This window comes from Megachile rotundata, chromosome 13, assembly GCF_050947335.1.
Source record: "Megachile rotundata isolate GNS110a chromosome 13, iyMegRotu1, whole genome shotgun sequence".
Classification (NCBI taxonomy): Eukaryota; Metazoa; Arthropoda; class Insecta; order Hymenoptera; family Megachilidae; genus Megachile; species Megachile rotundata.
The window spans coordinates 7,510,959-7,528,549 of NC_134995.1; the positions used below are offsets into that span (position 1 = coordinate 7,510,959).

The 17,591-nt window shown below is 33.0% G+C and overlaps 1 protein-coding gene across 5 annotated transcripts in view; it reads left to right on the plus strand.

The window, feature by feature from the left end:
* neur (E3 ubiquitin-protein ligase neur) overlaps positions 1–17,591 on the plus strand; it is a 132,982-nt gene that overhangs the window by 85,554 nt on the left and 29,837 nt on the right. The window contains exons 1-2 of one of the 5 annotated variants that reach the window (XM_012293148.2): positions 13,954–14,430; positions 14,831–15,124. The exons of 3 other annotated variants lie outside the window; for them this stretch is intronic. In XM_012293148.2, the coding sequence (XP_012148538.1) occupies positions 15,028–15,124 (97 nt within the window). In that variant the 5' untranslated portion in view covers positions 13,954–14,430; positions 14,831–15,027. Of the gene's footprint in view, positions 1–13,953; positions 14,431–14,830; positions 15,125–17,591 lie in introns of those variants that run through there. One more of the 5 variants, XM_012293152.2, reaches the window with a different exon arrangement.

Genomic DNA, 17,591 nt, shown 5'->3' on the forward strand with positions numbered 1-17,591 from the left:
CTCCGTTCTTCTCTCGACGGTTCGAGACGACGAGACGCGTGGCGTCGCGACGCGAGAAAAATGCATTGTCGGGCGAAAAATGTCTGAGGATCGAACGGTCGTGGATCGCTTTTGTACCCTGAACAAACTCTCTGTTTTCTTTCAGCCTGTTCACCACGGATTCAGGTCTTTTTTCTTTCAGTTCGTCAACTTCTGAAAACTCCTCGAGACGTATAATGGCCGGTCGAATGAAATTCGTAACTTCTGATATTTCTCGAATGTGTTTCACCCTGCTTGATTAGAGGCAATTTTTATGAATTAATGATTTCACTCCTTGAGAGAATTTTTAACTTTACAATCCACTTCTTGTTTCTGTTTAAATAGCTTGTTTAATAAAATTTCTACTTGGTCAAGATTTTTTTATTTGTTACTAAGCTAGTTGTTAACATAATTAAACAGTAATAAGTACAAAATACATCTTCAATAAAAAATTGCTTTTTTTATTTTTAAACGAGCCTCACATTAATTCTATTGCCTCTAATTTTCCTACAAATACATCAATCACAATAAAAATTTTAATTTAACCATATGTACAATGAATATTTCTGTGCAACCATAAACACAATCACATGTAATAAAAATACAAAAATTAAACTTAATTTAAAATAGCTAATATTTTCATGGTCTCAATACCAAGAAAACTTCACAATAAATTTTCATGATTTGCTCAAAGGTTCTCCACAATAAACACGTTAAGACACGTGCACAGGAAAATAAAAAATAGGAGTTGATGTTATCAGTTTTCTTTAATGATTTTTCTACCCTCTGTATACTGCATGGAAAAGCAGCGCGTTATACTTGGAGATCTCGGAACACTTAGATTCGCTGTATGCACACAACAGCCTTAATCTGATGGAATTAATAATTCATAGCTATCACCGTTTTCTGCGTGCGAGCATAATCTAAATCTGCTAATTTTTACATCTTTAAGTCATTCGATTCTATCTGTGGAAACTTACGACCGTGTTAAAATGGAAAATTCTTGTTTCTGTACAGGGAGGGACAAAATTTTGTGACTTTGGTGTTTGAGGGAGATTTGAGGGAGGGTTATTTTTTTAGGGTGATTTGAGATTTGGGGAATTTGGGGAATTTAGGATTTGGGGACATAGGTATTTTGGGGGATATAGGGATTTAGGGAATTTGGCATTAGGAAATTTAGGAATTTGGGGAATTTGGAATTTGGGGGATTTGGAATTGGGAGATTTGGAATTTGGGGGGTTTGGAATTTGGGGGATTTGGAATTTGGGGGATTTGGAATTTGGGGAATTTGGAATTTCCGGGATTTGGAAGTTGGGGAATTTGGAATTTGGGAGATTTGGAATTTGAGGGATTTGGAATTTGGGGAATTTGGAATTTGAAGAATTTGGAATTTGGGGAATTTGAAATTTGGGGAATTTGAAATTTGGGGAATTTGGAATTTGGGGGATTTGGAATTTAGGGAATTTGGAATTTGGGGAATTTGGAATTTGAGGGATTTGGAATTTGGGGAATTTGGAATTTGAAGAATTTGGAATTTGGGGAATTTGAAATTTGGGGAATTTGGAATTTGGGGGATTTGGAATTTAGGGAATTTGGAATTTGGGGAATTTGGAATTTGGGGGATTTGGAATTTGGGAGATTTGGAAGTTGGAGAATTTGGAATTTGGGAGATTTGGAAGTTGGAGAATTTGGAAGTTGGGGAATTTGGAATTTGGGGGATTTGGAATTTGGGAGATTTGGAATTTGGGGGATTTGGAATTTAGGGAATTTGGAATTTGGGGAATTTGGAATTTGGGGGATTTAGAATTTGGGAGATTTGGAAGTTGGAGAATTTGGAAGTTGGGGAATTTGGAATTTGGGGGATTTGGAATTTGGGAGATTTGGAAGTTGGAGAATTTGGAATTTAGGGAATTTGGAAGTTGGGGAATTTGGAATTTGGGGAATTTGGAATTTGGGGAACTGGGAATTTAGGGAATTTGGAATTAGTAAATTTAGGAATTTGGGGAATTTGAAATTAGAAAATTTAGGAATTTAAAAACTTGAAAACTTGAAAATTAATAAATTTTCAAATATTAGAATTTTGATATTAAACCACTAAAATATTCAATAATTACCAAATTTCTAAACTCCAAATTCAGTCATTAAATAATTCACCAATCCCCAAATTTTAAAATTTCCTAATTCACAAAATCCAAAATTTGCCCCTTAAAAAATTTACAAATCCACAAACAAATTACCTAACCTAAAAATCATAAATTTCGCACTTACATAAAAATATGAAACTTACAACTCTCCACGAAAACCGCCGCACGAATTACTAACACCTAATCCACAGAGACTACCAAAAAAAAACAACGTGGAACATTGTTTAAAACCCTCAAAAAATCGTCGAACTATAAAAAAGCCTTCAAATATATCTGTTCACCATTTCGATTTGCGGTTTCGCGACATTTGTTCCATTAAAGTCGAGAGGCTCCCAAGAGTAATATGCTGTAAGGGCTGGAGAGGGACACATCCCTTAAAAAAGTCAATCTTACAGGCTGGGGAGAATTGCAAGAGCCATTGTCCGTCGTAACAAACTTTGCTCGGAAAAAATGACTCATCTCTTCCACTCGGTGGATGATAAAGCGAGGAGAGAAACAATAGAATAATCTAACTTGCAACGGTAAAAATTGCTGGAAGAGAATTCATTTAGATTAATTGATAAGGACGGTTTTGTTGGAGTATGCTTGGTAAACAGAGAAGCTTTTAACGATATAATTAAGGAGAATTTATTTAATAATTAAGGGGATTTTTCTGTAGTTTTGCAATTTTTGGTTAGTTTAATATTTTATTCACTTTTGGTCATTTTTAATTTTTTGAATGTTGCTGATTATTATTAATTTATTAATTCTTTATGTACCTTTTGACAATTACTTTTTGGTCATTTTTAGTAATTTTTAATATTTCTGTTCACCTTTTTGATTCTTTAGATGTCTTGAATAATTTATTGGAGTTTTTAAATTTTTGAAACACTTTTTGTATTTTACAAAATTTTTGGTTAATGGACAAGTATCGTATTGCAAGATTTCAAAGTTTCTAAGTTATTAAATTATTTATATTTGTAATATCTAAATTTTCAAATGACATTTCTGAAGTTTGCAATTTCAATAATTTCTACAATTACCACAATTTCTACAATTTCTAAATTTCCAAATTTTTAATTTTTTTATGGTAGACTTCTCCAAATGTCTCACTAAATGCCAAATTGTCTCAGTAATTAAAACTAATAATACTGGTAATTAAACTGTCAAATAATTCAATTGAATACCCCAAATTCATCTGAATGCGATCTTCATAAGATCCACCCACAGTCTCAATACTCACACAATAATTTACTATAATCCCCGTAAAGGGATTAGTAATAATGAGGATCCTCTCGCCGGGCCTCTAATTGGTACAATTATACCCATTCACGCGAACATCCTGCGATTATCAAGACAAGACGTCGTCCACGAAGATTTGTGTGGGCGCGTGTTGAGAACAGGTCCGAATCAAGATTTTAGGATGCCAGGGACTATCAAACTTTATATTATTTTTTTTCTGTTTTTATAGTAATTTCAATTTGGAGCTCTGATAGAGGGAAGCTTTAATAAAACTCCTAAAATGTAAAACATTGCTAAATTTCATGAAATCTGAAACCTTGCTGAGTTCCTTAAAATGTGGAACCTTGATAAATTTCTTAAAATGTGGAACCTACTCTAATTCTTTAAAATGTGGAACCTACTCTAATTCTTTAAAATGTGGAACCTACCCTATTTCTTTAAAATGTGGAACCTTATTAAATATTCTAAAATGTGGAGTTCTACTCAACAGTATAAAATGTGGAACATTGCAAAATTTCTTAAAATGTGGAACCTTGCTAAATTCCTTAAAATGTGGAATCTTAATAAATTTTTTAAAATGTGGAACCTACCCTATTTCTTTAAAATGTGGAACCTTATTAAATATTCTAAAATGTGGAGTTCTACTCAACAGTATAAAATGTGGAACATTGCAAAATTTCTTGAAATGTGGAACCTTGCTAAATTCCTTAAAATGTGGAATCTTAATAAATTCTTTAAAATGTGGAACCTACCCTAATTCTTTAAAATGTGGAACCTTATTAAATATTCTAAAATGTGGAGTTCTACTCAACAGTATAAAATGTGGAACATTGCAAAATTTCTTAAAATGTGGAACCTTACTAAATTCCTTAAAATGTGGAATCTTAATAAATTTTTTAAAATGTGGAACCTACCCTAATTCTTTAAAATGTGGAACCTTATTAAATATTCTAAAATGTGGAGTTCTACTCAACAGTATAAAATGTGGAACATTGCAAAATTTCTTAAAATGTGGAACCTTGCTAAATTCCTTAAAATGTGGAATCTTAATAAATTTTTTAAAATGTGGAACCTACCCTAATTCTTTAAAATGTGGAACCTTATTAAATATTCTAAAATGTGGAGTTCTACTCAACAGTATAAAATGTGGAACATTGTAAAATTTCTTAAAATGTGGAATCTTAATAAATTTTTTAAAATGTGGAACCTACCCTAATTCTTTGAAATGTGGAACATTATTAAATATTCTAAAATGTGCAACCTTGCTAAATTCTTTAAAATGCGGATCTTTGCTAAATACTGTACAATGAGAATCCAGTTAAACCCTCTGAAATGTGGAACCTTATTAACCTTCTGAAATGTGGAACAATGCTAACCCTTGAAATCTGAAAACTTGCTAAGTTTCCTAAAATGTGGATTCTTGCTAAATACTCTCAAACGTGGAAATTTTGCTAAATATTCTCAGATGTGGAGTTCTGCTAAATCCTCTGAAACATGGAACCTTGTTAACCTCTGTAAAATGAGGTGCTCTGTTAAACCTTCTTAAATGTGGAACCTTGCTGATCCCTCTAAAATGTCAAATACTGCTAAACCCTTGAAATTTAGATCCTTATTAACCTTCTGAAATGTGGAACAATGCTAACCCTTGAAATCTGAAAACTTGATAAATTCTAGAAATTTTGAATCCTTGCTAAATTTCCTAAAATGTAGAATCTTGCTAAAGATGAACCTCTCAAAAAATAGAGGAAATAGAGAAACCATTCTAAAATGTGGAATCCTGTTAAATCCCTTGAAATGTGGAGTTCTGCTATATCCCCTGAAATGTGGAGTGCTACTAAATTCCCTAAAATGTGGAGTTCTGCTAACCCTCTCTGAAATGTGTGGATCTACTGAACTCTCTGAAATGTGGAAACTTAATAAAGATGAACCTCCCTAAAATAGAGGAATTCGAGAAACCACCCTAAAATGTGGAATCCTGCTAATTCCCCTGAAATATTGTATAAGCCTGCTGAACTCCCTGAAAATTGAAACTTGCTAAATTCCCTAAAATGTAAAACCTTGCTAAACTCCCTAAAATGTGGAGCTCTACTAAACCTCTGAAATATGTAAACCTGCTGAATTCCCAGAAAATTGAAACTTGCTAAATTCCTAAAAATGTAGAACCTTGCTAAACTCCCTCAAATGTAGAACTCTGCTAAACCCCTTGAAATATGTATGTAATTCTGCAAAACTCTCTAAAATGAAGAACCTTGCTAGACTCCTTAAAATGTGGAGTTCCATTAAACCCTCTGAAATGTGGAACCAATTCCCGCAAAAAATGTGAAGTTCTGTTAAACCCCTGAAATTTAGAACCTTGGCAATCCTTCTAAAATGTGGAGTTCCATTAAACCCACAATTTGGGGTTTGGGAATTTGGAATTTGGGGGATTTGGAATTAGGGGGATTTGGAGTTTGGGGGATTTGGAGTTTGGGGAATTTGGAATTTGGGAGATTTGGAATTTGGGAGATTTGGAATTTGGGAGATTTGGAATTTGGGAGATTTGGAATTTGGGGGATTTGGTATTTGGGGGATTTGGGAATTGGGGAATTTGGAAGTTGGGGAATTTGGAATTTGGGGGATTTGGTATTTGGGGGATTTGGGAATTGGGGAATTTGGAAGTTGGGGAATTTGGAATTTGGGGGATTTGGAATTAGGGGGATTTGGAGTTTGGGGGATTTGGAGTTTGGGGAATTTGGAATTTGGGAGATTTGGAATTTGGGAGATTTGGAATTTGGGAGATTTGGAATTTGGGAGATTTGGAATTTGGGGGATTTGGTATTTGGGGGATTTGGGAATTGGGGAATTTGGAAGTTGGGGAATTTGGAATTTGGGGGATTTGGTATTTGGGGGATTTGGGAATTGGGGAATTTGGAAGTTGGGGAATTTGGAATTTGGGGGATTTGGTATTTGGGGGATTTGGGAATTGGGGAATTTGGAAGTTGGGGAATTTGGAATTTGGGGGATTTGGAAGTTGGGGAATTTGGAATTTGGGGAATTTGGAATTTGGGGGATTTGGAATTTGGGAGATTTGGAATTTGGGGAATTTGGAAGTTGGGGAATTTGGAATTTGGGGAATTTGGAATTTGGGGAATTTGGAATTTGGGAGATTTGGAATTTGGAAGATTTGGAAGTTGGGGAATTTGGAATTTGAGGGATTTGGAATTTAGGGAATTTGGAAGTTGGAGAATTTGGAATTTGGAGGATTTGCCAATCCTCCTAAAATGTGAAGCCCCATTAAACCCTCTGAAATGCGGAACCAATTCCCCAAAAAATGTAAAATCCTGCTAAACCCGCAAAATCTAGAACCTCGCAAAACCTCCTACAATATGGAGCCCCGTTAATCCACCCCTACTTAATACATCCCTGTCTGACAACCGCTGTACGCACGTTCCTCGATGTTTGAACTTTGACACGTGACAATTAAATCATCTGCCAGTTTCTATTCAGTCGTTGACTCGTCTCGTTGAGGCGCCATGACGGTAAATTGAGCGTGGGCCGACACACAAACACCGTCTTTTCGATGGTGGGCGAAGAAATGGTCACCTCGTGTCGCGCAATCAACGGAAAACTGCAAGAATCTACCAACTTCCGGACCGAAGAACACGTAACTCGACAAGTTTTAATTGGAAACGGCTACTTGTCCGAGCTTTTCGCTAAAGTTTTAATGAAACCACTCGCCGGTGCTTCAAGCAGCTTGTAGTCGAGGAGGGTCCTTTTTCGGGATTTTAAAAAGGATCGAGGACTTTTGAGAGCGTTTTAATTTTCGAGAGCGTTCTATCGGGGGGCACCTTGTCGAGGACTTGTGGAATTATTTTTTAGATATATACTTTTGTTATTTTATGGAAAATTATTTTTGGTATTCTTGTAGTAGAATTTATTGGGTGTTCGTGTATGTGGAAGGAATTGTTTTTAGGTAGGTTATTGTTTGTTTAGAGTGTGTATAATTTAGGATTCTGATATTTGAAAATCTTTTATTTTAGGGAGTTGGTGATTTGGAAATGTTAACTTTGGAATTGATAATTTGAAAATTTTGAAATTGAAGAATTTAGAAATTCAAAATTGAGAATTTGGAAACTTGAGAGTTTGGAAACTTGAGAATTTGGAAATTTGAGAGTTTGGAATCTTGAAAATTTGGAAATTTGAGAATTTGGAAACTTGAAAATTTGGAAATCTGAGAATTTGGAAACTTGAGAGTTTGGAAATTTGAGAATTTGGAAACTTCAGAGTTTGGAAATTTGAGAATTTGGATACTTGAGAGTTTGGAAACTTGAGAGTTTGGAAATTTGGGAGTTTGGAAACTTGAGAGTTTGGAAATTTGCGAATTTGGAAGCTTGAGAGTTTGGAAATTTGAGAATTTGGAAACTTGAGAGTTTGGAAATTTGAGAAATTGGAAACTTGAGAGTTTGGAAATTTGAGAATTTGGAAACTTGAGAATTTGGAAATTTGAGAATTTGGATACGTGAGAATTTGGAAATTTGAGAATTTGGAAATTTGAGAATTTGGAAACTTGAGAGTTTGGAAATTCTCTAATTTGGAAACTGGAGAATTTGTAAATTTGAGAGTTTGGAAACTTGAGAATTTGGAAATTCTCAAATTTGGAAATTTGCGAGTTTGGAAATTCTCAAATTTGAACATTTATAAACTCAAAAGTTTGCAAACTTAGCTTGAAAATTCTAAAATTTGAAATTTTACAAATGCAAGAAATATTTTGTTATTTGCATCCTAAAAACAAAATTTCCTCAAAATTCAAATTTCCCAATAAAATTATCAAATAATTATCATAGTACTAAACAATGAGAACCACGGTGAACCATTGACCCTACATAAACCGAGAAAGTTCCCGTACAGAGCAACGAGAGCAATAGACGGTCGAGTAAAAAGACTCTAAGACAGTGATCTTCTTAATCTGCCCATGTACACATCTTCTTTGTTCGTGTTCTCCAATTATACCATACAACCAGCTTTTCTTCTCAACCTGGAAAGTCGAATGACCCGGTCCGGACGTTGACGGACAGTTCTCGATAACATCAAAAGTCCACTCGAGTCCAGGAACATTTTGTCCCCGTTGTGATTAAGCCTCTGTCCTCGTTAATGCAAATTGAGGTCCTCCTCGTTGACGATCATGCTTCTCGTGATCTTCTCTTACTTTCACTGAAGGAAAACTCTTGACAAACTTCTTCAATCATCCTTCATTTTGATTTGATAAATGTCATCTAAATAATTTATCAGAGAATTTATACTAAATACATTTTGTTACAAATGTGTTGAATATTTTCAAGTTTGAAATGTTATGACAAATTTGTTAAAAATATTAGTAGCAATAAAATGAAATTTTGTAACATTTCTAGCTGTGTTTTAAACTTACAATTAAATAATTGTAACAAAAAAAAATTATAAAGCTTGAAGTGAACTTAAAGAGCTGAAGTCTGGATATCATGATAAATTTGTTAAAAATATTAGCAGTAATAAAATGAAATTTTGTAACATTTCTGGCCGTGTTTTAAACTTACAATTAAATAATTGTAACAAAAAAAAATGATAAAGCTTGATGTGAAGTTAAAGAGCCGAAGTCTGGATATCATGATAAATTTGTTAAAAATATTAGCAGTAATAAAATGAAATTTGTTAACATTTCTAGCTGTTGTAAACTTATAATCAAATAATTGTAACAAAAAAAAATTATAAAGCTTGAAGTGAAGTTAGAGCTGAAGTTTGGATATCATGATAAATTTGTTAAAAATATTAGCAGTAATAAAATGAAATTTGTTAACATTTCTAGCTGTGTTTTAAACTTACAATTAAATAATTGTAACAAAAAAATTAAAGCTTGAAGTGTATTTCAGGAGAGTAAAGTACTAAAGTGAGAAGCTTGAGCGTTAATGGCTCGTTCGACTATTTTCGGACAATTTACACGCAGATTCATTAGGTTCTGGGGATAAGCTTCATGGCCCATCTGCCACAATATCCTGAAGGGAAGTTGTTGGTTTCTCCGTGCTTCCCCTTGCACATGATCCCTTCTTTTCCTGCTTCCTTCCTTCCTGCGACAGGACTAGATCCTCGCACTTTGAACGAACAAAAAATATCCGTACACCGAGCTTGTGGGAATTCACATGCAAATTGCGATAACAAGAAGCCGCCTTTTCCTTTCGGGAAGCACGTGCAAAACGAGCCATCTGTTCGCGACTATGGAAATTCGATCCCTTTCACTCTTCTCCTTTCGCTTTTCAGAAAATTTTGGTTTCTTTGTTCGTACACTATTTATAGAATTTTTTGGAATTTTAAAATATTTGCAAAATTACAAGGTTTTAGCAATTTCATATTTATAATTTATGTACAGTTTTTTACAACAAAAATATTTTACTGATGCACTGCAATTTTATATTGTTAAATATTCTATTTTTTTATTTTTAATTTAAAACTATCATTTTTGTGATACTTTTATTTTCTACTTGATATTTAGATTCATGTTTTGTATAATTTTGAATGGAGGAAATTACATATTTTTGTTAATTATAATAGCACATTACATTATGCATTTATGTTGTTTAAATAATATACATATTAAATTGCATGTTTATACTATTTAAATAATATTTAAAATTACAGGGTTACATTGCTTAAATAATATATTATATTTCATGTTTATAATATTTAAATAATATGTTACATTACATGTTTATATTATTTGAATAATATATTACATTGCACGTTTATAAATAATACATTGCATTGTACATTTATATTGTCAAATAATACATTACATTCTACCTTTACGTTTTTACAAAATTATAACACGTTGTACATTTATATTGTTTAAATAATAAATTGCATTATGTGTTAGGTTACATTGTACATTTACATAGTCCGAATAATATTTTACATTCTATCTCTTCATTTTTAAAAAATTATAATACATAGTACATTTATATTGTTTAAATAATATATTACATTGTGTTTATATACATTATGGCAGCCATTTTTATTTTCATCAAAAATATAAGTTCAATGAATAAGAACAAAAATTTCTTCAGAAGTCATCTTCAAAGATTAGTGAAGAACCTTCATTTTCACGACGTATGAATGTCACTACAAATTTTCGTTCAAATTCTCGAGCTATCGTTCGTCAATCTGCCGACAAACGTTAATGGATAGGTGCTCGAGATAAATCGACAGACCTCTTCTAAAAGCTATCGAAGTCCGCTTATCGATCCACCAACACCATCAATGTTTTCACGTTTCCTATTTTTTCTCCAATAATTTCATTAAACTCGCTGAAATCTTAAGGACTTTGGAACTTTAATTACTTACAAATTAGAGCCTCTAACTTGAAAATACAAAAATTAAAAAATTTGGAAATTTTAAACATTTTGAAATTGAAAAAAATCAAAAATTTTTTGTTTTACCTATTTTAAAAATAGAAATTAGTAATTTAATAACTTGTAAATATAGAAACCCAGAATATTTCTACCCCAAAAACTCAGAAGTCAGATTCAAGTATTTTAAAATATAAAAATTAAAAAATTTGAAAAACGTACAATTTAATTTGCAAATATGAAAATTAAATATTCAATGTCCCATAAACTTTGAATAATTAATAACGCTAAAAAAAGTAACGAAGTTCCTGAAATGTCGTTAAGATTATTTTGACTTTACAAAGGGTTGAAAAAGAAGCTTTCAGCACCCCTAACTTTGAGTACACAGCTAACTTTCAAACTCTTAAATCTTGAAGGACAAATTTTCGTTACACCGTAGGAGGGTCAATCGTTACTTTTGGTTGGATACAAGACGAAAAATGGCTAAAACATCCCCGAGAGAGGGGAGTGGCGTGTATCCAGGCAGTTGCGACAGAGGCTGAAAGCTTCGTGGAGCTTTTAGCGGCGCTGTCTATAGAGCTTGCATATCGTTATCAACCCCCTGACAACAGCCGGTCTCGTGTCGGGACGGGATCGATACAGCTTCTATTGCGATATCAACGCGCAAACCCCATGGGCGTATGGGGTGCGGGGGTGGATAGAGGGTTGCGCAAGCCTTCTCACCCCTCTATTGCAGCTCGCTGCCTCTGGAAATTCTATAGAAATTCTGCGCTCGTACACGTCGACTTTACGCGTTAATTCGTGAAATAATTTTATCGAAATTGCCCATCTTTTTACTTTATGGAATACCAGAATTCAATTTCGTGTAATACCATTATTTAATGGTTCGTGTTGCCATTTCTCCTAATGAAAATATACAATTTTGTTATACTGTCAAAAAGAATTATTTTTGTTTATTCTACATTTTATTCTATTATATTTATTGCACATTTTATTCTGTTATATTTATTGCACATTTTATTCTGTTACATTTATTGCATATTTTATTCTGTTGTATTTGTTGCAAACTTTATTGCATTGCATTTATTATACATTTTATTATATTATACGTTGTTTACTGATTAATGGAAATCATTGGATAATTACTATTGTTAATGCAGACAGATTAATTATTCATTATTTTGTTTCCTCGAAAATTGATTATTATTTAATTGAAGCGTAGATTGCTTTTATTCTTCCATTTAACAAGCTCGTTACTATGGTAATATGTAACCCGTTTGAGATTACAATTTATTTTGTGCATCTTAAAATTGATGAAAATTCAATTTTATTATATTAAATTAGTGATGTATAATTATGAACATATGTACAATAAAGAATAAATCTGTGTGAGTAATTAATTTGGTAATTTTTGAAAAGAAGAAATTGAAATTATCGAAAGTTTACGATCGATTGCGTAGTATTCTTCTTTGAGAATAAAACGAGGGTGCGTGATCACGCTTATGGAACTAACGTGTCCATTAAGCAGCCGTGAGCAAACGTCTGCTAGGGTTCCTGGCTACCCTTAATCCGATCGTGACTTATTATGCTCAGAACTATTAATGCGATCAAGTATGGTAATACCCCGTAAAAGTTATCGGCTCGTAAAGCGGGAAAAATTCTACCCTGCGTCATTTGTCGCGGATCTACGGTAATAAAATGTGTCCCATCCATCAATAAGGCTTTCTTTGTCGTTGATGCATGAAAATCAACCCACAAAACAAAATTGTGTAGTCCAGAATTCAAATAAGTACAAATTATGAAGCATAATTACTTCCCAAAATCTTCATTTTATATTTTTACTCGCTAGGACCTTTGAGTTGATTAGAAAGAAAAGTTTAACTCTCTTCTGAAAATGAACCTTTTCTAACCTGCTCATGATCTTTTGTGACCTACTCGTTTGGATCATATTTTCAAAATTATAAAATTATGTCAATTCCAAAGTCCAAAATTTCAAGTTCCAAACTTATGAAATTTTGTAATCCCAAAAGTTAAAAAATCAAAAAGTTCAAAAATCCCAAAAATAAAAATACAAATATCCTTAAAATGTAAAGTGCCCAATTCTAAAGTCCCAAAATTGCGCCAATTACGCTCATCAGAATTGCAAAAAAGTATTTTCTCCGTCGAATTCCCTTTCAGTACACGGACTAATCGATATTTAGAGGGTTCAGGAGCATTTCCAGGGGTGTCGGAATTTCGAAAGTCGCCGGTCTATTGTTCGTCTCTTCTGTTCCCCCTTTTTTCCGGTCGTTCGCGTCTTGCAAAGTCTACAGTCTACGCCAATGTCGGAGGCCCGGTGCTGGCTTCCTAAGGCCAGGTGGTGCACAACCGTTGCCATCCCCAAAAGCCCCGTGTTCCGTTCATGCAGGCAGCTGCAGCTGCGACATACATGCTGCTTCTTGTACATACTCTTGCACACGAATCGGGTAATACATCTACATTTACAACTGCTTGCTAAATGTTTAGATTTGGGTCAAGAAAAAGCCTCGAATTTTCGATTCTCCTGTCTCTTTTGCCTTGCAGCTTTCCTATAAAACATACATGTTTAATTGGACCCGGTACTTTTTAATTAAAAATACAATAATAATATTAGACACTGTGTGTACTTATAAGAGATGTGAAACTTTACATAATTATAATAGTTACAATAAAAAAAATACGTCTGTTTAAATAAAAAATAAATTTGTTATACTTAGCTGCTTCAAGTATAAACATTTAATTTGTCCATAAGTACCAAACGCCATTTTGTTAAAACCAGAGATCTCGGATTCAAGAATCTAAAATTAAATCAAATTAAATATAAAAGAGGAGAAATATACATTAGCAAAACTTTTAATATAAATTATACCTTTTTTAATTTTTATATATTACGTAATTATTTTTAGACCTCATTGTGCGTTTGAACCAAGTACAACGATCGTACCCCGTCGTTAGTCCACCCGCTGCGAGTCATTGTTTTTACTTACGCTTTTCTTTATCGGCTATTATCGACCGAGTACATAACCCCTGCGAAACAACAGGGAAGTTTGCTCTTTATCATCGCGTAACGGTTTTCTCCGATAAACACTGGTCAATGGAAGATAAAATAACAGCTTATCTGCAAGATATCCGCAAGGTAAGATCCTCCAGATATAATAGCGTTTCATTCCACCGCAAGCTTTCCGCTTCGAGAGGTTAGGAACGTCCGCCTACCGGCCGGCTGTGTTCGTGACCACACACGTACACGTTCATCGACAAAGGCGTGCTCGTACATACACACATACACAAACACACACAACCGCGTAATGACAGCAGGGAGTTGGGGCAACATCGAACACAGCAGATGGGGAGTTTGCTTCTGAAACGAAAGCCAGTCGTTGTGGTGGCGTGGTTCAAGCTGCCCGCCTTTTCCTGGCATCTCCGCGTTATTTCGCGCTCCTTTTATCCTTCTCCCTCGTTTCTCATTCTTTTCGTCGAGATTTGATCCACGGAAAACCGGTGACAGGGATGGATCTGTCGCGTGCCTTCCTTCCTTCCTTACTTCCGTCTCCGGTGCAGCGCCATCTTCCCCTCTGAGGCATCTCGAGATCTCGAACTCTGGCGGGATATTGAAAACTTTCGATATTGTCTTGTCGTAAAGTACGAGATGGGAGGAGATAGAAGAATTATTAAATTAAGTGAGTATATTTCATTCGAACATTAATACGTTTCTCACTTCAAACGAGAAAATAATAATTCTAGTCAAATCGTAGAATATTCGAAATTGGAACGTTCGAAATTATTTTACGAAAGTCTAGGTTAGGATCGACGTATCGGTCAGTACCAACTTATACTTCGAGACATTGAATCGAGGCGCGATATTGAAAAGTTCGATATCAAAAGTATTACTATACGTACTCAGTTTATTTACCGTACAAGTATAGATTATTTTACCGCAGAGTACAAAGTGCAAAAATTATAGAAATTACTAGAACGAGTGTCATCGCAAATGTATTTTATTTGAAAAATTGTAATAATCGTAAAGATTAAGTGAATACGTAGGTACCTGTAGCCCAATATTTGCACATTTTTGTTTAGGTTAGAATTGATACGAAGTGACCAGGTATCGATTGATTATCACAATTGATATTGATATAAAAGATTGCGAAGTAGTTGATACGCTTCAGTTCGAGATATGTATTTACAAGACCCAGTTCCAAAAAAGTTTAAAGAGCGTTCGAACTATTTCTTCCAAATACGTCCTCTTTTCTGATCTCGATTCCCAACGATTCTCAATGGCTTTGGCATTGTCCTATCATCGTCCAAGAAGACCGTTAACCGTTCATTCAGCCACCAGAGTTGCGCGACTCAGACTCTTAGGAAATGTTTTCGGTGAGTACAAATATATTTTCGTCCATTTTTTTTTTTGTCCCCATGGCGATCCCTCCCGCTAAGATCTAGTATGCTTTTACGATACCCCACACGTGTGGCGCATGGGGCGCTGGTTTATAAATACTTAAACGGTTTTCCATGGTGTTATGGTGATGCTGAGATAGCAGATGTTGGGCGGTTAATTAGAATTTAATTATTGCTATGTGTAATAAATTATTCAAATACGGATATTGAAATTATACAGTCAAAATTAATTACATTTATTACATATTTTAATTTAATAAAATTTCATAATTAATTTAATACATTTTTTTAAATTAAACAATTGTAGTATTTGACAGTTAATATGTGCTTGTATGATTTTATATATTATATTAAATTTTTAGTTATAGTTACACTATTTAATTTTTTCACATACATAAATCAGAGAACTTGAATGAAATTAAATAAATATTATGAAAGGTGACATAACGAGGCCATACAAGTCCAACACAATACAGGTTTTAAAAAATACGTTAAGCTCGTTGAAGTATTAAAAATTCAGACTAACGTTCGATTCAATCTAATATTCTTTCATTCGAAAGAAAGGAAAGTCGATTCACTCTCTCTTCAACCAGTTCTTCAACAAAGGACTTTGTCGGTAGATTGTGTACTTCTTCTGGGTGTAATACCGCCAGAAGGCTATTTTCGTAATATAGTTGGGGTTATCGTTCATTGAACGATTCTTGACCGGATAGTTAGTGAAATTAGCGCACAAGGCACGACTCTTCGCAACACAAGAGGCCAGACACGCGTTTCTTTGTCGTGCGAGGAAGCAGAATTTCATTAACACCGCTACCACGTGAGTCATCCTTCGTAACACATTACGAATTGTTTATTCCACGATCGAATCTAGTTAACAATTGCGCTCGATGCCCATTTCCTGTATTTTCTTTTCTAACCTTCTCCTTTTACTGTACGCAACTACGCATTTTCTTAGAAAAATGACTAAACTCACTTATCGGTATTGACTTATTAGGGTAATTAAATTTTTATGATTTTGATAGTTTAAACTGCATTTTTAATTTTTGCATACATTTTTTTTTAGAATAGTTCAATTTAATATTTTTATAAAATTTAAATATACAGTTGTATAGTATAATGGTGAATTTTTGTAAGGTTTAATAATATTGAATATTTAATTTGTAAAAATGTTTTTTACTACCTATTAAATTTTCAATAATTGTATACTTGTTAATATTATATTTTAATATATGACTGTACACCTGCTAATATTAAAACTTAATAAATAATTGTATATTTGTTAATATTAAAATTTAATAAATAATTGTATACCTGCTAATATTAAAATTTAATAATTAATTGTATATTTCCTGGTATTAAAATTTAATAAATAGCAGTAAGTTTGCAAATATTAAAATTTAATAAATAACAGTAAATTTCCCAATATTAAAATTTAATAAACAACAGTAAATTTCCCAATATTAAAATTTAATAAATAACAGTAAATTTCCCAATATTAAAATTTAATAAATAGTTGTAAATTTCCCAATATTAAAATTTAATAAATAATTGTAAACATATTACTATTAAATTATAATAAATGTATCCTTGTATCTACCTAAACTTAATTTTCCCCAACCAATTATAAACTTGTCAATCTAATTACTAATGTACTAAAATATCACCATAATTAAAAAGTATTAAATGTCTAAATCTGCATGTAGCTTTCATTATTAAAATTAGAGCAATAATTGAAGAAAGTACGAGCGCTCTGAATAAAAAATGTTAATTATAATTGTCGATGTTATCTAAAGAAGTTGAAAGGCATGTTTAGACCAAAGTTTAATAAGTCGTTGTTATTAGAAAACACACAGGTCGATTTTACCGTGGCATGTATATGCGTGTTGTGCCTGAATTAATTAGAAGCGAATGGGTATTAATTAACTCGTTTCCAGCTTAATTAGTTCACTGACTATTCGTGTAAGGGAAATATGAATTTTATACGACGTTAATGAAGAACTCTGCGCATGAATATAATGGTGTAGCGAGAAGCTGTTGTAGGAAATTTATGTTGTTGGAGCCTTTAATTTCTGTTTATGGAGTCTCGTTTGAGAAAGGAAACGCTATTAACTAAAAATATTTTTTCTCCGTGAATTATAATTGTAGTGGAATATTTTATTAGTGATATCCTAACGTGATTCATCGGTGTGATACGATCTTTTATTATCTGTTGACAAAAGTCGATAAAGATTGTCGATATCTGGACTTAAAATTGTATTTGTCTCTGTTGTACAATTTGTGCTGATAAATTTTATTTTCTTAATTACGTCATGGTATTTAAAATTACATTTGGCATAGTTATTTTTAAAATATTTAATGTGTTTTAAAAAATTTATTATCTGGATTGATAGACATCTTTTGGTATAATTTAAAATTAACATTAAAAATAATTTAAAATATATTT